The following is a 22786-nucleotide window of genomic DNA, read 5'->3' on the forward strand; positions in this document are numbered from 1 at the left end:
AGAGTGATAGCTGATGTTTCAGGTCAGGACTCAAGAGTGTTGAGGGAGATAACTTGTATAAGAAGATAAGAGAGTAGGGTGAAGCATGGGCTGGCAGTTGATCAGTGGAACCAGGTGAAAAGGAGTATGATGGGCATATGGACCCAGGTGATGGAGTTGGGAGACTGCAGCAGGTTGGTGATAGGTTGGGGAAAAAAGGGTGCAGGTGGAAAGAGAGTTGTAGTGAGGTAGAGACAGAGACTGGAAGGTAATGTGGAGGAGACACAAGGCTGCAGATTTTGGCTCTAGATAAGGGAGGGATGATGGGCAGATGGAACATTGGGAGAGGGGATAGGAGACCCAGTAAATTAAATGTCTGAGTTATAGGTAGAGAGAACCAGGTGTGGAAGGGGAACAAATCTGGGTAACAGGTTGGGGGGTGGGGGAAGGGAGGTGGTGGATTGTTGGACAAAAGGGAGTTGGAGATCCAAGGTGGATCAGAAGGGCGGAGAAAAGAACACATGGAATGTGGTTCATGCAATCGTGAAGGGTGGAACCTTTTGTTAACCAGTTGCTCAATACTCACCTGTCCTATCTTGTGTTGTGCAAAATAGTGTACTTTGTTTGTGGAAACGTCAACATTTATTCTTGTATTAACATACAGGTCATATTAAACGTTCTGTGATGACCCTTAAGAAGCTAGTATCTCTTTACCCAAGTGATGTCTCAATTAAAAATGAGCTTGGAGTAAGTTATCTGTTGTTGGGAGACAACAATAATGCCAAGAAAGTGTATGAGGAGGTAAGTTGTAAGGATCGACTGTAGAAATATGTCTGAATTTCATTTTTCAGAAGGCAGAAGTGGATTATTTCTCCCCTCTCCCCTCCCAAGCTAGAATTTCATGTGATAAGAGAGTGTTGTTGAGGATATGTTTCATTGATTCATGAATTACCATTGTTGAAATTAATCCATTTTGCTGATTGAAAAAAAATTGTTTAATCTTTATTCTGTGCTCATCTCATCTGCTTTCATGCTATAAATGTGCCACTTTAAGAACTGGGGTTTAGCTAGTAGCCATGATTCGATAGTGTGATTGATACAATGGGACTGTATCCTACCTTAAGGCAAGCAGATTGAAGTGATGTGAGAAAAAAACATAGTACCCTTCAATGCTCTCAACACTTTTACAAAGATTCCTTTATATTGTCTACTCCCTAAACACTAAAAATGAAAGCATCCAATAAAATAATTCCATTTTATCCCAATATTTCTCCAATAATGTATTGTTACTAATGGAAATACATATATTTTTCTGTGCCAAATTTGTATAACGAATTGAATTCACTAGTGATGGCATATACAATGTAATCAATTGCCTTGGTATCCTCAGAATGTATTTAATTGGGCTGTTAATCTGTGTAATGCTAATAATTTTATTATGTACATTGTTCATATGCACCAAAATTTAATTTTGCTGCTGCTGAACAGGGACCTTCTAAAGAAAAAAATGGTAAAAACAACCACAATAGAATACTTAATTGAATTAAAAAGAGACAATAAATACAACAAAAATAGATAATACTCAGTATCGTAGTACAAAGAAGTGACCTTACAATTGTATAGGCAATCTTTTTGAGGAGTAGGAGCAGCAGAAACAAAACGTTCTTGAACTTAGACGTGCTGGTTTTCAGACTTCTGTACCTTCTGCCCAAAGGTAGCAGTGAGAAGTCCTGAGACCAGAGTAAGGTGTGTTCTTTATGATGTTGGCTGCCTTCTTGAGCTAATGCCTCACATTGATGTCTTCAATGGATGAAAGATCAGAGCCTGTAACGGACCTATGTTTGCTACATTCTAAAGTCCTCTGCATTTGGGAGGCTGAGGTGGTGATAGGAGTTACAGGGATGCAATCACACTTTGAGGCAGGACGAAGGTAGCTGGATGACATTCAGGAGAGAGAAAGGGAACAGGTAGGCAGGGCAGAGTACTCCTGAGGCCATTCACCTCAATAACACAGATACCATTTTGAATACTGTTGAGGGGGAACGAACTATCAGGGACAAGCTATGGCAGTCATGTGTTTGGCACAGTGTGGCCTTGTGGCTAAGAAATGGAGGGAGGTGAAGAAGTGTGCTATAGTGATAGGGGATTCAACAGAGAGGAATAGATGAGAGATTCTGTGGAAGAGATCGAGAATCCCTGGTGCCAGTGTCCAGGATATCTCCGATTGAGTTCATGCCATTCTCAAGGGGGAGGATGCAGCCAGATGTCATGATCCATATAGGGACCAATGACATTGGTAGGAAGGGTGATGAAGTTCCTGCAGAGGAAGTTCAGGGAGTTAGGTGTGAATTTGAAAGACAGAACCTCCAGAGTTGCAATTTCAGGACTGCAACCTGTGCCACATGCTAGTGAGATAAGAAATAGGAGGACAATGCAGCTGCATCTTAACACATGGCTAAAGAGATGGCGCAGGAAAGCAGGCTCCAGATTTCTGGATCACTGGGCTCTCTTCCAGGGAAGGTGGGACTTTCCCAGCAGGATGGATTTGCATGAGAACTGGAGAGAGTCTAATATTCTTGCAGGAACGTTTTCTAGCGCTGTTCTGGGGGTTTAAGCTAGATTTGCAGGGATATAGGAATCAGAGTAGAGACCAGAAAGTGGAGCAGAGGGGGAAAAACATGATGTTAATACTGTATATAGAGAAAGAAATCCAAGGGATGTGTATGATGAAATAATGTTCTCAGGTGCAACTCTTTCAATACAAGGAATAATGTAGGAAAGGCTGACGAGGTTAGAGCATGGATTGACAAAATGAATTATGACACTATGGCCATTAGTGAAACTTGGTTGCAGGAAGGGCAGGACTGTTCCAGGATTCCATTGTTTCTGATGCTATAGAGCGGAGTGTGGGGGGCGGGGGGGAGTGGTGGAACAAAAGGCGGAGGAATATCATTGTTCTTTTGTGAAAATATCACAGCTGTGCTCAGGAGAATGGACTAGAGAGTTCCTCTGCTGGGGCTATATGGGTGGAGCTGCTAAATAGGAAAGGAATGACACATGAATGGGGTTTTATTATAGACCACCCAATAGGCAGTGAGAATTGGAGGAGCAAATCTGCAGGGAGATGGCAGACGGCTGCAAAAACAAAGTTGGGACAGAAGGTGATTTTAACTTTCCATATATTGACTTGCATACTGTAAAATGTCTGGTTGGGTTAGAGCTTGTCAAACAAGTTCAGGAATGTTTGATAAATCAATTTATGGCATAGGGAATACTTATGTGAGTGACATAAGAGTGAGAGAATATCGTCCAGTATGTGAGTGGAAAGAAAAAGGTTGGGAACCACTGCCTTTAGACCTTGCGGGAGGTAAGCACAGAAATTGCAAGGCCCTGGCAGATGTATTTAAAATGTTCTTATCCACAGGTTAGGTGACAGTTGATTGGAGGGTAGCCCATATTGTTCCATTGTATAATAAGGAGCAAATTAGGTACTTGAGAATATAAAAATGTAGGAAAAGACTTAGAGGAAAATCATGAAGGCAAAAGAAAGACATAGGGTTTCTGTGGCAGACAAGTTGAAGGAAATTCCTAAGGGTTTCTATAAAGAGCAATAGGATAGTAAGAGACAAAATTGACCCTCTGAAGATCAGAATGGTCATCTATGCATGGAGCCAGAGGAGATGGCACAATCAATTTTGTTTTGTATCTGTATTTAGTCAGGAAACTGGCACAGAGTCTAGGGAAGTGAGGCAAATAAGTAATAACGTTATGGAACCCAAAGATTAAAGAGGAGAAGGTACATTCTAAAAGTGAATAAAGATGGATAAATCACCAGGGCCTGATAATGTATTCACTTAGACCAGTGGTTCCCAACCTTTTTCCACTCACATCTTTTTTCTTTGGCTTGGCTTCGCGGACGAAGATTTATGGAGGGGGTAAAAAAGTCCACGTCAGCTGCAGGCTCGTTTGTGGCTGACAAGTCCGATGCGGGACAGGCAGACACGATTGCAGCGGTTGCAGGGGAAAATTGGTTGGTTGGGGTTGGGTGTTGGGTTTTTCCTCCTTTGCCTTTTGTCAGTGAGGTAGGCTCTGCGGTCTTCTTCAAAGGAGGTTGCTGCCCGCCAAACTGTGAGGCGCCAAGATGCACGGTTTGAGGCGATATCAGCCCACTGGCGGTGGTCAATGTGGCAGGCACCAAGAGATTTCTTTAGGCAGTCCTTGTACCTTTTCTTTGGTGCACCTCTGTCACGGTGGCCAGTGGAGAGCTCGCCATATAACACGATCTTGGGAAGGCGATGGTCCTCCATTCTGGAGACGTGACCCATCCAGCGCAGCTGGTACTTCAGCAGCGTGGACTCGATGCTGTCGACCTCTGCCATCTCGAGTACTTCGACGTTAGGGATGTAAGCGCTCCAATGGATGTTGAGGATGGAGCGGAGACAACGCTGGTGGAAGCGTTCTAGGAGCCGTAGGTGGTGCCGGTAGAGGACCCATGATTCGGAGCCGAACAGGAGTGTGGGTATGACAACGGCTCTGTGTACGCTTATCTTTGTGAGGTTTTTCAGTTGGTTGTTTTTCCAGACTCTTTTGTGTAGTCTTCCAAAGGCGCTATTTGCCTTGGCGAGTCTGTTGTCTATCTCATTGTCGATCCTTGCATCTGATGAAATGGTGCAGCCGAGATAGGTAAACTGGTTGACCGTTTTGAGTTTTGTGTGCCCGATGGAGATGTGGGGGGGCTGGTAATCATGGTGGGGAGCTGGCTGATGGAGGACCTCAGTTTTCTTCAGGCTGACTTCCAGGCCAAACATTTTGGCAGTTTCCGCAAAGCAGGACGTCAAGCGCTGAAGAGCTGGCTCTGAATGGGCAACTAAAGCGGCATCGTCTGCAAAGAGTAGTTCACGGACAAGTTTCTCTTGTGTCTTGGTGTGAGCTTGCAGGCGCCTCAGATTGAAGAGACTGCCATCCGTGCGGTACCGGATGTAAACAGCGTCTTCATTGTTGGGGTCTTTCATGGCTTGGTTCAGCATCATGCTGAAGAAGATTGAAAAGAGGGTTGGTGCCAGAACACAGCCTTGCTTCACGCCATTGTTAATGGAGAAGGGTTCAGAGAGCTCATTGCTGTATCTGACCCGACCTTGTTGGTTTTCGTGCAGTTGGATAATCATGTTGAGGAACTTTGGGGGACATCCGATGCGCTCTAGTATTTGCCAAAGCCCTTTCCTGCTCACGGTGTCGAAGGCTTTGGTGAGGTCAACAAAGGTGATGTAGAGTCCTTTGTTTTGTTCTCTGCATTTTTCTTGGAGCTATCTGAGGGCAAAGACCATGTAAGTAGTTCCTCTGTTTGCGCGAAAGCCGCACTGTGATTCTGGGAGAATATTCTTGGCGACACTAGGTATTATTCTATTTAGTAGAATCCTAGCGAAGATTTTGCCTGCAATGGAGAGCAACGTGATTCCCCTGTAGTTTGAGCAGTCTGATTTCTCGCCTTTGTTTTTGTACAGGGTGATGATGATGGCATCACGAAGATCCTGAGGCAGTTTACCTTGGTCCCAACAAAGCTTGAAAAACTCATGCAGTTTGGCATGCAGAGTTTTGCCGCCAGACTTCTGGGGGGATTCCATCCATACCTGCTGCTTTGCCACTTTTCAGTTGTTCGATTGCCTTATATGTCTCATCCAGGGTGGGAACCTCATCCAGCTCTAGCCTTAGGGGCTGTTGAGGGAGCTGGAGCAGGGCGGAATCTTGGACTGAGCGGTTGGCACTGAAAAGAGATTGGAAGTGTTCTGACCATCGGTTGAGGATGGAGATCTTGTCGCTGAGGAGGACTTTGCCGTCTGAGCTGCGCAGCGGGCTTTGGACTTGGGGTGAGGGGCCGTACACAGCCTTTAGAGCCTCGTAGAAACCCCTGAAGTCGCCAATGTCCGCGCTGAGCTGGGTTCGTTTGGCGAGGCTAGTCCACCACTCATTTTGGATCTCCCGGAGTTTGCGCTGAAGATGGCTGCATGCGCGACGGAAGGCTTGTTTCTTCTCTGGACAGGACGGCTTTGTAAGGTGAGCCTGGTGGGCAGCTCGCTTCTTTGCCAGCAGCTCCTGGATTTCCTGGCTGTTTTCGTCAAACCAGTCCTTGTTTTTCCTGGAGGAGAAGCCCAGTACCTCTTCAGTGGATTGCAGTATGGTAGTCTTCAACTGATCCCAGAGGGTTTCAGGGGACGGGTCCGTGAGGTGGGTTGCATCGTCGAGCTTTGCTTTGAGGTTTGCCTGGAAGTTTCCTCTCGCTTCGTCTGACTGCAGGTTTCCAACATTGAACCTCTTTCTGGGGGCTTTATTGTTCCTGGGCTTTGGTTTGAAGTGAAGGTTGAGCTTGCAGCGAACCAGCCGGTGGTCAGTGTGGCATACCGCGCTAGGCATGACCCTGGTGTGGAGCACATCTCGTTTGTCACTTTCTCGCACCAGGATGTAGTCCAGGAGGTGCCAGTGTTTGGATCGGGGATGCATCCAGGTGGTCTTAAGGCTGTCCCTCTGCTGAAAAAGGGTGTTTGTAATGACAAGCCGCTGTTCTGCGCAGAGCTCCAACAGGAGGCGCCCATTGTCGTTGCACTTGCCGACGCCATGCTTGCCCAGGATTCCTGGCCAGGTTTCTGAGTCTTTGCCGACACGAGCGTTGAAGTCGCCCAGGATGGCAACCTTGTCGGCTGTAGGGGTGCGTTGGATGAGGTTGCGCAGGTCGGTGTAGAACTTGTCCTTTTCTGCTGGTTCTGCCTGGAGGGTTGGAGCATAGACACTGATGAGGGTGATGTGACGCTTGTTCTGAAGGGGGAGTCGCATGGACATGATTCGGTCCGAGAGGCCTGTCGGAAGGTTTTCGAGTTTGGAGGCAATGAAGCTCTTGACCATGAAGCCTACACCAGATAGGCGTCGTTCATCCGAAGGCTTGCCAGACCAGTAGAGTGTGTAGCCCGCGCCGCGTTCTTGGAGGCTGCCTACATCTGCCAGGCGGACTTCACTGAGAGCGGCTATGTCGATGTCAAGTCTGAGAAGTTCATGTGCAATGAGGGCAGACCGACGTTCAGGTCGCTGGCTGTCAGCCTTGTCTAGCATGGTTCTGATGTTCCAGCGTGCTAGCTTGAGTTTGTGAGCATCTTTTGAGGGGGAAGGCGTGGAGGGGGAGGACGTGGAGGGGGAGGACGTGGAGGGGGAGGACGTGGAGGGGGAGGACGTGGAGGGGGAGGACGTGGAGGGGGAGGACGTGGAGGGGGAGGACGTGGAGGGGGAGGACGTGGAGGGGGAGGACGTGGAGGGGGAGGACGTGGAGGGGGAGGACGTGGAGGGGGAGGACGTGGAGGGGGAGGACGTGGAGGGGGAGGACGTGGAGGGGGAGGACGTGGAGGGGGAGGACGTGGAGGGGGAGGACGTGGAGGGGGAGGACGTGGAGGGGGAGGACGTGGAGGGGGAGGACGTGGAGGGGGAGGACGTGGAGGGGGAGGACGTGGAGGGGGAGGACGTGGAGGGGGAGGACGTGGAGGGGGAGGACGTGGAGGGGGAGGACGTGGAGGGGGAGGACGTGGAGGGGGAGGACGTGGAGGGGGAGGACGTGGAGGGGGAGGACGTGGAGGGGGAGGACGTGGAGGGGGAGGACGTGGAGGGGGAGGACGTGGAGGGGGAGGACGTGGAGGGGGAGGATGTGGACCTGTCCTCGGGCCTGTGCAAAGGAGCTTTTAGGTGGAGTGCAGTGCGCGCAGTACTGGCCCCACCCTTTACACCCATGGTTCGTGTGCCGTGGCCAAGCAAGCTGGGACGTGGCAGCGAGGTCCATGGGTCGTAGGTTTTATATCGGAGTGGCCTTCTCCTATGCAGGTTTCTTACCCGGGCTGGAGGGGCCTGCCTCCCCTCCTAGGTCGGTCTATGCTGCCCGGACCGGGGCCGAGGCCGCCGCAGCTCACCCTGTGCCTGGACTGGGGCCGCCGCCTCCCACTCTCTGCCCGGATCGGGGCCTCCCCCTGCCCCACTCGACCGAGGCCGGGGCTGCCGTCTCCCCCTTGCTCCTGCCCGGATCGAGGCCGCCGCCGTCTACCCTTCGCCCGGACCGGGGCCGGGGCCGCTGCTGCTCTCCCTGTGCCTGGACTGGGGCCGCCGCCTCCCACCCCCTGTCCGGACCGGGGCCTCCGCCTGCCTCACTCGACCGAGGCCGGGGCCGCCGTCTCCCCCTTGCTCCTGCCCGTATCGGGGCCGCCGCCGTCTACCCTTCGCCCGGACCGGGGCCGGGGGCGCTGCTGCTCTCCCTGTGCCCGGACTGGGGCCGCCGTCTCCCCCTTGCTCCTGCCCGTATCGGGGCCGCCGCTCACATACCACTTTAAGTAATCCCAATGCTATTGGTGCTCTGTGATTAGTAAGGGATTGCCAACAAGAACCTTCCTGAGTGGTAACCATTTATCTTTCAAGCACCAAAACCTGGTAAAATTCATAAATGTTAAATTCTTTGCACAGTATAAGAATTGTCTGATACCAGTGAACTTGGAGGAGTGAGAAGTGAGATTGGACTGTGAAACAAAGAACTTTCCTTAACATATGCACATTACATACATGTGCACTTAGAATTAGAAGTGGGGGGGTTAAGTTAGGTTAAGTTAATAGTAATAAGTTAAAGTTTGATCCTGTTTTTATGTTTAAAGGAAATTAAAAGCAACTTTTGTTTAAGTAACCATTTGTCTTGGTGAATTTCTATTGCTGCTGGGTTTTGGATTCCTCTGGGCTCATAACAATAGAAAAAAAGATTCAGAGTAGCGGATAAACCTGATGTCAGTCAAAGGTAAGTTATTGGAAGGTATACAAGTATTTGGATAGCCAGGGACTGATAGTCAACATGGCTTTGTACATGATAGGTCATGTTTAACCAATCTAATAGAGTTTTTCAAGGAGCTTACCAGAAAAGTTGATGAAGGAAAGGCTGTGGATGTTGTTTCATGGACTTTAGTAAGGCCTTTGACAAGGTCCCACATGAAAGATTAGTCAGGAAGATTCAGACACTCAGTTCAGACATGAAATTGTATACTGAATTCGACAATGGATGGACGGGAGAAGCCAGAGAGTAGTGGTGGATGACTGCTTCTTAGACTGGAGGCGTGTGACTAGTGATTTGCCTCAGGGATTGGTTTTGGGACCATTGCTGTTTATCATCTATATCAATGATCTAGTTGATAATGTGGTAAATTGGATCATCATGTTTGCAGCATGACACTAAGATTAGATGTGTTGTGGACAGAGAAGAAGGTTTTCAAAGCTTGCAGAGGGATTGAACCAGCTGGAAAAATAGACTGATGGAATTCACTACAGATAAGTATGAGATGTTGCATTTTGGAAGGTCAAACCAAGAAAGGACATACACAGTAAATGGTAGGGCACTGAGGAGTGTGGCAGTAGAACAGAGGGATCTGAGAAAGTTGTGCCACATGTAGAAAGGTTGTAATGAGAACTTTTGGCATATTTACCTTCATAAATCAAAGTATTGAGCATAGAAGTTGGAATGTTAATGGTCAAGTTATATGAGACATTGGTGAGGCCAAATTTGGAGTATTGTGTGCAATTTTGGTCACCTAATTAGAGGAAAGATATCAATAAGATTTAAAGAGTACAGAGAAGATGTACTAGGATGTTGCCCAGATTTCAGGAACTGAATTACAGGGAAAGGTTAAACAAGTGAGGACTTTATTCCCTGGAGTGTAGAAGAATGAGGAAAGAATTGTACTTAAAATTATGAGGAGGATAAACAGAGTAAATATAGATAGGCTTTTTCCATGGAGGGTAGGTGAGATACAAACCAGAGAACATGGGTTAAGGGTGAAAGGGGAAAGGTTTAGGGGGATCTTCTTCACACAGAGAGTGATGGGAGTGTGGAACGAGCTACTAGCTGAAGTGGTGAATGCAGGCTCAATTTTAACATTTAAGAAGAATTTGAGCAGTTACATGCAGAGGTATGGAGGGCTTTGGACCGGGTGCAGGTCAGTAGGACTAAACAGAAAAATGGTTCAGCACACATTAAAAGGGCTAAAGGGGCCTGTTTCTGTGCTGTAAAGTTCTATGGTTCTAATGAATAATGTACAATGTAAGATCACTTTGAGCCTCTGATTGAATATATTGTTGAGGAGTCTGATGGTGAAGGGGTAGTAACTGTTCCAATGCCTGGTGGTACGAGCCTAGTGATACCTATACTACTTTCCTGATGCCAGTAGCAAGAACAAAGCTTATGCTGGATGAGGTGGACACGATGATTATTCTTGCTATCCGATGGCAGTGTTCCATGTATATTTCCTTGATGATGGGGAAAGGTTTGCCTGTGATGTACTGGGCTGTGTTGTAACAGATTTGTGTTAATCTTTAAAGTTAAAATCTTTAGTTATAAAATATATTTGAAACTGAAATAGTAGTGATGTCATCTCACATGATTTCTGAGAAAATATAACTGAAAGCAGAGAGAGATATTTTGAAACCAGACTGAAAAAAGACACAGGGGTAAAATGGTAATCTCTGGAAATAGAAGAAGATGCTATTCTGTATTGTATTATCCTTATCATAGGAGAAACTCAAAATAAGTGGTTTACAGCAAGTAAGACCACTTCGCTCTTGATAAAGAAAGAAATTATTGTGAAGGTTACAGTTCCATAACCTTAAGAAGAAAGGGGAAACTTGTGAAAACACTCATATGAAGACTATTCTCTCTGAAATACAACTCATCAAAAGACTCATGAGTTTAAAGAAAGCTGAAGACATGACACATAAAAGTGCTTCAGAATTACTTCTGAACTGCGATTTAAAAATCTTCAAGCAACACAAGATGTTTGATGCTGAAGTTTAAAATTGAATTTTCAGACAAACTCAACTGAAATGGTTTTGATTTTTGACACACACATACATATTTACATTTGTGCATAGTGGGAATTAAGTTAGAGTTAAGTTTAGAGATAAGTAAGAAATGTTATGTTATTAACAGTTTAATAAAAACTTATTGTGAACTTACCATTGTCTGGTGATTTTTCCATTGTTTTAAATTAAACAATTAACAATATAACATTTCTTACTTATCACTAAGCTTAATTCCAAATTTAACCCCCATTATGTGCAAATGTAAGTGTGTGTGTGCAATTAAAGTCCAACTCTGAAACGTCAATCTTTAAAAGTACAGCATCATTTTAGTCTTGCTTGAAGGTCTTAAATTCTTAGTTCAAAAATGATTATCTTTCTTTGGCTTGGCTTCGCGGACGAAGATTTATGGAGGGGGTAAAAAGTCCACGTCAGCTGCAGGCTCATTTGTGGCTGACAAGTCCGATGCGGGACAGGCAGACACGATTGCAGCGGTTGCAAGGGAAAATTGGTGGGTTGGGTGTTGGGTTTTTCCTCCTTTGCCTTTTGTCAGTGAGGTGGGCTCTGCGGTCTTCTTCAAAGGAGGTTGCTGCCCGCCAAACTGTGAGGCGCCAAGATGCACGGTTTGAGGCGTTATCAGCCCACTGGCGGTGGTCAATGTGGCAGGCACCAAGAGATTTCTTTAGGCAGTCCTTGTACCTTTTCTTTGGTGCACCTCTGTCACGGTGGCCAGTGGAGAGCTCGCCATATAACAGGATCTTGGGAAGGCGATGGTCCTCCATTCTGGAGACGTGACCCATCCAGCGCAGCTGGATCTTCAGCAGCGTGGACTCGATGCTGTCGACCTCTGCCATCTCGAGTACTTCGACGTTAGGGGTGTAAGCGCTCCAATGGATGTTGAGGATGGAGCGGAGACAACGCTGGTGGAAGCGTTCTAGGAGCCGTAGGTGGTGCCGGTAGAGGACCCATGATTCGGAGCCGAACAGGAGTGTGGGTATGACAACGGCTCTGTATACGCTTATCTTTGTGAGGTTTTTCAGTTGGTTGTTTTTCCAGACTCTTTTGTGTAGTCTTCCAAAGGCGCTATTTGCCTTGGCGAGTCTGTTGTCTATCTCATTGTCGATCCTTGCATCTGATGAAATGGTGCAGCCGAGATAGGTAAACTGGTTGACCGTTTTGAGTTTTGTGTGCCCGATGGAGATGTGGGGGGGCTGGTAGTCATGGTGGGGAGCTGGCTGAAGGAGGACCTCAGTTTTCTTCAGGCTGACTTCCAGGCCAAACATTTTGGCAGTTTCCGCAAAGCAGGACGTCAAGCGCTGAAGAGCTGGCTCTGAATGGGCAACTAAAGCGGCATCATCTGCAAAGAGTAGTTCACGGACAAGTTTCTCTTGTGTCTTGGTGTGAGCTTGCAGGCGCCTCAGATTGAAGAGACTGCCATCCGTGCGGTACCGGATGTAAACAGCGTCTTCATTGTTGGGGTCTTTCATGGCTTGGTTCAGCATCATGCTGAAGAAGATTGAAAAGAGGGTTGGTGCGAGAACACAGCCTTGCTTCACGCCATTGTTAATGGAGAAGGGTTCAGAGAGCTCATTGCTGTATCTGACCCGACCTTGTTGGTTTTCGTGCAGTTGGATAATCATGTTGAGGATCTTTGGGGGACATCCGATGCGCTCTAGTATTTGCAAAAGCCCTTTCCTGCTCACGGTGTCGAAGGCTTTGGTGATTATAAAGCACTTTTAAACATCATATCTTCAGGTCTCTTTACTCACAATCTGGCTATTTTCTTCCACAATGAGTTCACAAACTCAGACAAGGATTAAATAATGTGGCTATTTTCTTCCACGATGAATTTACAAATCCAGACAAGGGTAAAAGAAATGTGATTTTCCTCACAAACCAGACAAGGGTTAAACAAAGTGGCTATACAAAAATAGACCCAGTAGAAATCTGTCCTCTTTTCCCAAGAGACAATGAAATTTCACAAGCCACTGATTCTGTGTTCCCCTTTTCCCAGGTGTAACACACAACAGCACCAATTCTGCTTATTGTGACTCAACCCTGTCTTTCACAAGGTTTCAACTCCTGTGTCGCACGGGTTTTGACTTCTGTACTCTCCAAAGTGAACTCAAAATTTAGTAATAAATTTCTCCATATCATGTGACAGTTATATCACCGATGTAAGTCCCGATTCTTGGAAACCACATGACCATCATTTTCATTTCTAACAAAATTCTGTTCCTTTTTCAAAATCATTCCCTATCCATAACAGCCTCTGATGTCATCTCTGTTCAAGAGGCTTAAGTGGCTTTGATTAAAAACAGATGGCTTCCTTCAGCAGTTCTTGAATAATTAAGACACACTTAAAATCCATTAGCTGTCTGTTCAAGATGTGACTCCAAGAATGAACATTTTTCTCTAAGTACAATGGTGTATCTGTAAATATGCTGTGACCTGTGTGTGACCCTGTACCAGCCCACAACTAACTTATAAAGCCATATCTAGATAAAAGATATTTATAACATTATACTAAGGGTTAACACAAATCAGTTACAGCTTTAAACTGAGGAAAAGGGTGTTTTAAAAAATTGGATCTCAGATGTGGAACAAAACTCTAACAAGGCAGCAGTAATCCCTGTCATCTATAGACCTAGACTTAGTGAATCAACATTTTCTCCATGGTTCCTAGTATTGAAGCCCTAGTTAGACTCCATGAACTATGTTGTACAAGTAACATAATCCAATGTTAGATTCCCAAAACAAACAAGCTGTGTGTCATGAGAAAGGATTAAGAGGGCAGCAAAGGAAAAGATGGAAAGTTGTGCTCGAAGCCTCGAATATATGCAACAAACTGCCTGACCCTTCTGAGTCTCTGGGCCATGACTGTTCAGAGTAGAGAAGGACCATTCATCTATGGTATAGAGCACCTCGAGATCATGCATCCAGAGCACACAGACTTTCTGCACAAGTGGTGAAAGAAATGCTCCACCTCAAAACCCCACCTTCACTATAAAAGGTTGCAGTTCATGGAGTGGCTTTAGGCTTTTGACAAATGCATAATTTAAGAAAAAATGTTGGAGTATATTATTACTTTTACTTGTGATGAAGATTATTATAAAAAGATGTTGTTGCTCCCCTTCCCAAAGAAAAAAGTATTTATTTTGTGCTTCTTCAGAAAGATATTGCCCTTTAATTCATTACCTGTCATTAGACACTGAACTATTTGACTCAGTGAAAAAACCCTGCAAAAATATTACACAGATCAGCGAGTAAAGAGACCAAGTCTACTTAAATTATTTCAAATTCTTCTGGACAGTGTTGCCTTGAAATGAAGTTTGTGCCCCCTGTCTAGACTGCCAATCAAATTATTACCGGATCTGCCACAAACAAGTTTTCAGCTGTTAGTTTTCAGAAGTTTCATTTAGTATTAATAGGAGGAAAAGAGATTATTGAGACATGTGACAATATCTTTTTTTTTTGAAGACTATTTAAAATTTTATAACATGAATACAATAGAGAATTATATTTAAAGGAAAATAAAAAAAATTAAAATGGTATGATTACAATATTACATCAGATAACTACACAAAATAACCCCCCCCGTTAATTATAACACAATATTAGTAATCGAACTTAAAATTAGTCCAACCCTCTCCCCCCCCCCCCCCCCCCAAATAAAGAGTGAGACAATATCTTTTCATGTATTCTTCCATTCAGTGTTCTGCCTATTACTGAATCACAACCAGTAATTGGATAGTTAACAAGCTGATCTTTGGAATGCTATTAATAAAATAAATTATAAGGATTATTTTGTTTCAATATATAATTTACATATATTTTCAATTTTTTGCCCAGCGCAAAAAAGATTTATGCTAGTGAAAAAGGAAATCATTATGCTGTTTCAGGTTTTGGCCATTGCTCCAGATGATGGATTTGCCAAAGTTCATTATGGCTTCATCCTTAAAGCTTCAAATCAGATTGCTGAGAGCATTCCATATCTTAAGGTAAAATGACCATTTTATGTTATCTCGTCCAAGTTGGATGTTACAGTTGACTATGACAACATGTTTGGACATGTGAGTCAAATAGGATCAATAGTTAAGGGTGGTAACTAGATAGGGTGTTATCAATCAGAACGAATCCTGTTATGCATTTCTTTGCCTCTTTGAATGCTTGGCTTTCAAATTTTGACGGTCCTCTTGAGCTGTCTATTTCATGCAGCTGCTGTCACAACACTTCAGTCCATGAAAGCTTCGGCATGTTTGTCTTGTGTCAGAGTCAGTAGGATTTTACACAAGCATGCATGGAATATTTGCTAAATCTTGAGGTTTATTCAAGCTTATTTTATGTTGTTCTTTGTTTGCAGTGGTAAGGAGAAGCCTTTTTAGCTTGAGTCAAGTGGCAGTTAGATAAATTTTTAATTATCACTTCATGTAGAGGTTGAATAGCTGGCAGTGTGAGTAGTTGGGCTGTTTCACAGGTCCAGCAACATAGATTTGATTCTGACTTCTTGGTACTGTCTTTGTGGACTTTACACGTTCTATCTGTAATTGTGTGGGTTTTCCCCTGTACTATTCTGATTTCCTCTACATCTCAGAGATGCACTGGTTGTTAGGTTAATTGCCTATTACAAATTGCTTCTTGTGTAAAGGGGTGGAAAGAGAAATCAGCAGGGTGTTAAATGGCATGTGTCAGAAAATACGTTTCAAATAAATATATCAGAGAATGAGATTGATCTAAGAGCCAGCTTCATCATTGGACTTCATCATTGTTGTAAAGATCAGTGACATCAGGCTTGAAACTGGTGATACAAATAGGGTTGCACCTGATTAGACTAAGTTGTGTTGAAATTAAAGGAAGCTCTGGGGAGTGTTCTATTAAGTTTAGTACATGGCTAGAGTCATATAGCCATAACCATTTACAGCACAGAAACAGGCCATGTCGGCCCTTCAAGTCCATACTGGTTCACTTGAACAACTCCACTAGCTCTATTGGTCATAGAAGCTAGTCTGCAGTACTGATGATGGAAACTGTTGTCTTGAGGCTTACACCTACCAGAGGAGTATTCCAGAATGTCAAAGGACAGATAAACGTTGGCAATTTTAACATTGGGTATGACATTACAATTCGAAAAGAGTTGATTTTTTTTTTTAACCACCGTTCTCAAGGTGGTGGGGGAGGGGGGGGGGGTCCCTGATGTGCAGTTAGCACCATTTTGAATCAAATGAGCTCTCATGTACTGGTCAAAGATACAGTTGCAAGGGCAATATTTCACCCAACTGCTCAAATGGGGCTCTGAAGCCACTGAAGCTCTTGTGGATTGTTCAAAGATACAACTCTTGTGAGGATCTGTCAAGTTGTAGGCAAATACCATTCCAATCTTCGTTAGGATGCTCTATTAAAATCTCAATGGAGACTTTTTTTCCAAGGCCTAAGAGATGTAAAACATCAATTTCTCTCAACCCATGCAGAAAGTGGTAATCAAAGAGTGACATGAAATATGAGTGTAATTTTGACATTTTGGAAATGGTTAAATCAGGGAAAACATGAAGTTTACAACAAAATTGATCCAAACTCCACTGTGTATAATTTCTGTATTGCTGAAGGGTTTTATTTTTTGTTAAGTGATCATATAATATAAACAAGTTTTAAAAAATATATACATGTATATAACTTCTGCAGGAAGGATTATTAACTGGAGACCCAGGCACTGATGATGGGCGTTTTTACTTCCACTTAGGGGATGCATTGCAGAGAGTTGGTGATAAAGAGGTGAGTAAATATACAAGTTGCCATTTTAAATGGATGGTCTAATATAATTTATTAAATATTCAGTTAAGATATTGGAAACTTGGTTCGAAGAAAAAGGGAGGCGTACATTAGATATAAGAAGCATGGAGTTAAGGAGATGTTTGAAAGGTACATTGAATGTAAGAGGAATCTTAAGAGAGGAATTAGGAAAGCTAAAAGGTACGAGAAAACTATGGCAAGCAGGGTGAAAACTAATCCAAAAGAGTTCTACAAATATGTTAATGGTAAGAGGAAAGCTAGAGACAAAATTGGTCCCTTAGAAAATCAGAGCGGAAAACTGTGTGTGGAGCCTAGAGAAATGGGGGAGATATTGAACAGTTTCTTTTCTTCGGTATTTACTAAGGAGAAGGATATTGGGAGATGTGAGATAAAAAAAGCAAATTGGGTAAATATGGGGAATATAGAGATTACAAAAGGTGTAGTTTTAAGGCTTTTGAAGAATATAAAGGTGAATAAGTCTCCGGGACCAGACGGGATCTTCCCCAGGACATTGAGAGAAGTGAAGGAGGAAATAGCAGAGGCTCTGGCGGTAATTTTCCAAATGTCATAGTGCCGGAGGATTGGTGCATTGCGCATGTGGTTCCGTTATTTAAAAAGGGTTCAAGGAGGAAGCCTGGCAACTATCGGCCTGTAAGTTTGACGTCTGTGGTAGGTAAATTAATGGAGAAAATTCTTAGAGATAGTACTTATAAACATCTGGATAGACAGGGTCTGATCAGGAGCACTCAACATGGATTTGTGGGAGGAAGGTCATGTTTGACCAATCTGATTGAATTTTTTGAAGAGGTGACTAGGAATGTGGATGAGGGTAGCGCAGTGGATGTTGTCTATATGGACTTCAGTAAGGCCTTCGATAAGGTACCACATGGAAGGTTAGTTAGGAAGGTGCAGTCTTTAGGTATAAATTTTAAGATAGTCAAATGGATTGAACATTGGCTGAAAGGGAGAGGCCAGAGAGTGGTAGTGGATAATTGTCTGTCAGGTTGGAGGCCGGTGACCAGTGGTGTGCCTCAAGGATCTGTATTGGGCCCATTGTTGTTCGTTATATACATTAATGATCTAGATGATGGGGTGGTGAATTGGATTAGTAAATATGCAGACGATACTAAGATAGGTGGAATAGTGGATAATGAAGAAGGTTTTCAAGGATTGCAGAGGGATTTGGGCTGCTTAGAAAAGTGGGCTGAAAAATGGCAGATGGAATTTAATGATGATAAGTGTGAGGTGCTTCATTTTGGTAAGAAGAATCAGAATAGGACATACGTGGTAAATGGGAGAGCATTGAGGAATACAGAAGAGCAGAAAGATTTAGGAGTGACGGTACATCGTTCCCTGAAGGTAGAAACTCACGTGAATAGGGTGGTGAAGAAGGCTTTTAGTATGCTGGCCTTTATCAATCATTGCATGGAATATAGGAGTTGGGAGGTGATGTTGAGATTGTATAAGACGTTGGTGCGGCCTAATTTGGAGTTCTGTGTGCAGTTCTGGTCACCTAATTATAGGAAGGATATAAACAGAGTGGAGAGAGTGCAGAGAAGGTTTACCAGAATGTTACCTGGGTTTAAGCATCTAGAGTATAGGGAGAGATTGGACAGATTAGGTCTTTATTCTTTGGAGCGTAGAAGGTTGAGAGGGGATTTGATAGAAGTATTTAAGATTATGAAAGGGATAGACAGAGTGGATGTGGATAGACTATTTCCGTTAAGAGGAGGAAAGATTAAAACAAGAGGACATGAGTTAAGAATTAAGGGGCAGAGGTTTAGAGGTAACATGAGGGGGAACTTCTTTACTCAGAGAGTGGTAGCCGTGTGGAATGATCTTCCAGGAGAAATAGTGGCGGCGGAGTCAATTGTATTATTTAAGAAAAGGTTGGACAGGTATATGGATGAGAAGAAGATGGAGGGTTATAGGCATTGTGCAGGGAGGTGGGACTAGAAAGGGGTGTTTGGTTCGGTGCGGACTAGAAGGGCCTAATGGCCTGTTTCCATGCTGTAATTGTTATGTTATGTTATGTTAAGATTTATTCCATCGATGCATTTTTAACCAAAGTAACATATCCGTGCTAAACTAGCAACTTTCATTGCTTTGTAATAGGCTTCTACATAAAATAAATCATTGTTTTTTTCATTTACAATGCTAATTCACCAAATATAGTTAAAGCTCACTCAAATATATCTCTAAATTAAATAATTTAACATTTAATACTTTTTGCCTCATCTTCAGATATACATGCATCCGTTGCTTTTAATGGCCTGTCTCTTCTATCCCCAATGGTAATCTCAAATACTGTATTGCAAAGAAAAAAAATCTGACTTTAAAATCCATTCATTGCCAGAAACCAGATTGATTAAAGAGGAAACTTAATGATATGAATGCTAATTAATGATATAACTCCAAATAATAAGACTAGTTTACTACATGAATTGGAAAGGTAGTTTTCTGATGCTTTTGACAAAACAAATTTTCTCATAACTCATCATATTTTCACTGTCATTTTATCTTGCAAAATGATTGAATCCATAACTGGTGGTATAAAAGAAGTTTAAAAAAGCATTTTAAACATTTTTTTCTGTAACAAAACCAATAAATGAAAGTATATGAGAAGATAAGGCAGAAAGTGTCGATACTAAAATATCGGATTTACAGATATATTTGGGTGAGTGAGCTTCAATTGCACTTGGTAAGTCAGGGCACTATAATTGAAAAAATAATTATTTTATATACATGTCTATTGCACAAAGCATTTTATTGATGCATTTAGAAGAGTTAGTGATCTTCGAGCACAATGGATGGTATGATTTACAGTCTGAGTAGTTTTGCTAGTTCATTTTGTCCACAGGCGCACTCATGGTATGAACTGGGACACAAAAGGGGTCACTTTGCATCAGTGTGGCAGCGTTCACTCTACAATGTGAATGGACTCAAGGCTCAGCCTTGGTGGACGGCTAAAGAAACAGGGTATACTGAATTGGTTAAGGTATGTTCAGTTTTTAATTGAGTCCTATGTTAATAGTTCATCAAAAACTAACAGTTTCACATATGCATGGTATTTTAAATGTAACTAATTTTGTGACATAATATTTCAAGTCTACTCTCAATTAATCTCTCTCAATTCCTGTAGTGCCATAGGCTTGAACTTTTGAATGTGTTTCTCGCTGGTATGCCATGCCAAATGTGCTGTGGAGATATCTGGGTGTTGTATGAAATGTTGATACAGGAATAAACTGTTTACCAAAACAATTTGGTATTGTGTTTACCCTGTCTGCATTTGTGCTCTCCTTTCAATTAGCTAGTACTTAAAATGGAACTTATGTTTATACAATGTTAACTATTCCATGTTGATAGATATTTTCAATAGTACTGATAACAGTAAGTGACTGTGGAGGACCATGAAAGTCTTGAAATTTTAAAAGGAGCTATATGAATGCAAGATTATTTTTCTTGTTTGCTTAATAATGTTACATGATCCCATTTTTCAGTTCATTTTCATTTGTGTGAGATTTCCACTTTAAGAGAACAGACTTAACAAACCTTGCAGGCTTTGGAGTGTCTGTGAAACTGAGGTGGCAGGCTAAAGACATCACGTTCCTAAATTGGATATATTTGAAGAGAAGCAAGGCAGTGTCTCTAAAACCCAGGTGCAGAGACCAGGTGACCAATACATTAAGACTGAATAAACAGTTTTGCACAGAGGCCTTTTTAAGGGGACAGCACAGGAGTAAATAGCTCTCTGAAGAATAAATACTGTGCTGGATTGGACTTGTATGTCGTTATAGACAATCTGCCTGATTTCCTCCTGCTAGTTATAAAAGAATGAGTGTATAGACAATCTGTCTGATTTCCTCCTGTTTATTATAGAGGAATGAGAAATCCACTCTGTGACCAAAATAGTGAAGGTCACTTTTGTTCAACTGACCCATGAAAAAGGAACTATTTGCAGAAGAAATACTGCACTTGGAGAGTGACCAGAGTGAGAGCCGTTTGAGTTCGGCTGACCCACGAAAATGGTTCTGGAAGCTTTGTGAGCATTTCTTGCTTCATGTCCCCTATGTACTCGTCTAAAAAGAACATTTTGCTGAAAGCACCTCAACAAGGGTTTTATGTGTTATAAATATTCTAACACCCACGATCTCTTCCACCCACTTCATGAATTGCTAATTTCATCTAAGGCCTGCTTGTTGCTTCCACCTAAGGCCTGCGTGTCGTATCAATTTCAAGCCTACGTGTCATCACTGAATTTGTAAATCTGAACTTTGACCTGCCTTTCAAGAATGGGCCTTGAGCTTAGGATATTCCACACACACCAGTATTTTTGCACATAGTTGGGGGTTTGTTAGGTAACTGTTGATAAGTTTAGTTTTGATAAGTATAAATAAATTAGATTAGGTGATATATCATTGTTGATTAATAATTAAAAATATTATTTTATATATTACATCATCTAAGCTAATTCCTATTGGTGCTGTCAGGTATGTAACAATAGTATATGAATTTCTTAGTAGCTTGTTTGAAGATTCTATGATTTTGCCAACATTTCAGGGCTTTTCTTTCTCTCCTCAGGATAAGGTATTGCAATGGCTATTCTGGGAGAATACTGCAGAATACTTTACTTAGTTTAGCAGAATAGTTTACTTAGGATGACTGAAAATTCATTTTGTGATTGAGAAAACAATGTTATGGTCCGTTTAGCCCTTAAGGTCATTTAGTTGAGGCTCTAAACAGTAAAATCTACATGTTAGTAATGTTTTTTTTCTTTGATGTAGACTCTTGAAAGAAATTGGAAGTTGATTCGTGATGAGGGTATGAACGTTATGGATAAAGAAAAGGGATTCTTCTTGCCTGAAGATGAAAATTTGAGAGAGAAAGGAGACTGGGGCCAGTTTACTATTTGGCAGCAAGGTAATGCCATAAGAGATGCATAATGTTGGAATATATTGATCATCTTTGTCAATGTTTTGAAATCTGTAAAACCAATATTTCTGGGTAAACTAAACTTCAATGAAGCTCATAAATTAAAGCAAAAATTGATTAAGGTTATTGGAACAAAGCTTTTATTTACTTGGAATGGACATTTTTAGTACACAATTAATAGCATGCTAAATGAATATGTAAACCTTGAATTGATATATTTTCTTGCTTTTTCCATTACAGTGCCTTAGATTACAAAATTGTGACAATAATTTAAAATTAGGAGATGGAAATGTTGCAATAAAAATGGAAAATGTGGAAAATATCTAGCAGGTTAGCTACAGCTAAGGAATAACCTTAATACAGATTGAAACTCTTCAGTTTGATATTATTTGGTCCAACAACTCCCATGGTTCAGCATGAAATCCAAATCAACTCTACTGCTTTGGGATTGACATCAATGTCCCACACTTGCACTTGATAGGTATCCCTCCATCCACTTCATATTCATGTATCTATCTAGAAGACTTTTAAAAGTTCCTATTATATCTAATTCCACCACTCTTCCTGGAAGCCTATTTCAGGCACCCACCACTCTGTATATATAAAAATATGCCCACTCATCTCCCTTAACCTTCCTCCTCCTCACCTTGAACATCTGTCCTCTAGTATGTGATTTTTTTACCCTATCAATGCGAAGATTTTATAAGCGTGTCAGGTTGCTTTTTCAGCTTCCTCCAGAGATAACATAATTCATGCCTTCTAAACCAGGCAACATTATAATAAACCTCTTCTGTACTCTTTCCAAAAAAGCCTCCATATCCTTCCTGTAATGAAGTGACTAGAATTGTACAGTCTTCCAAATGCAGCCTAATCAATGTTTATACTGCTTCAACATGACCTCCTTACTTTTTGTAATCCATGCCCTGCCCATTGAAGCCAAGCACCTTCTTTACCACCCTGTCTGCTTGCATGAATTATGAACCTGGGCCCCAGATCCCGCTGCTCATCAATACTTTTAAAAGTACTGTCATTAACCATATATATTCCTCTTACATTTGACCTCCTCACACTTGTTTGGATTAAATTCTGTCTGCCATGTCTCTGTCCATATCTATCACTGATCTATATCCTGTTGTATTTTCAAATCGTCCACTACACTGTCCCCAACTCCACCTTAGTGTCACCTTCAAACTTGCCTACCCACTTACTTTTTCATCCAACAGAGTCCTAACAT

At 42.7% G+C, this 22786-nt stretch overlaps 1 protein-coding gene across 1 annotated transcript in view; it reads left to right on the plus strand.

Moving 5' to 3' along the window:
* The window catches only part of unm_hu7910 (un-named hu7910), a 71331-nt gene that overhangs the window by 19247 nt on the left and 29298 nt on the right, over positions 1-22786 (plus strand). Inside the window, exons 7-11 of the mRNA XM_069915695.1 lie at positions 644-780; positions 14736-14834; positions 16513-16602; positions 19481-19618; positions 21405-21540. Of these exons, the coding sequence (XP_069771796.1) occupies positions 644-780; positions 14736-14834; positions 16513-16602; positions 19481-19618; positions 21405-21540 (600 nt within the window). The remainder of the gene's footprint in view (positions 1-643; positions 781-14735; positions 14835-16512; positions 16603-19480; positions 19619-21404; positions 21541-22786) is intronic.

Source organism: Narcine bancroftii, chromosome 2 (genome assembly GCF_036971445.1).
Source record: "Narcine bancroftii isolate sNarBan1 chromosome 2, sNarBan1.hap1, whole genome shotgun sequence".
Classification (NCBI taxonomy): domain Eukaryota; kingdom Metazoa; phylum Chordata; class Chondrichthyes; order Torpediniformes; family Narcinidae; genus Narcine; species Narcine bancroftii.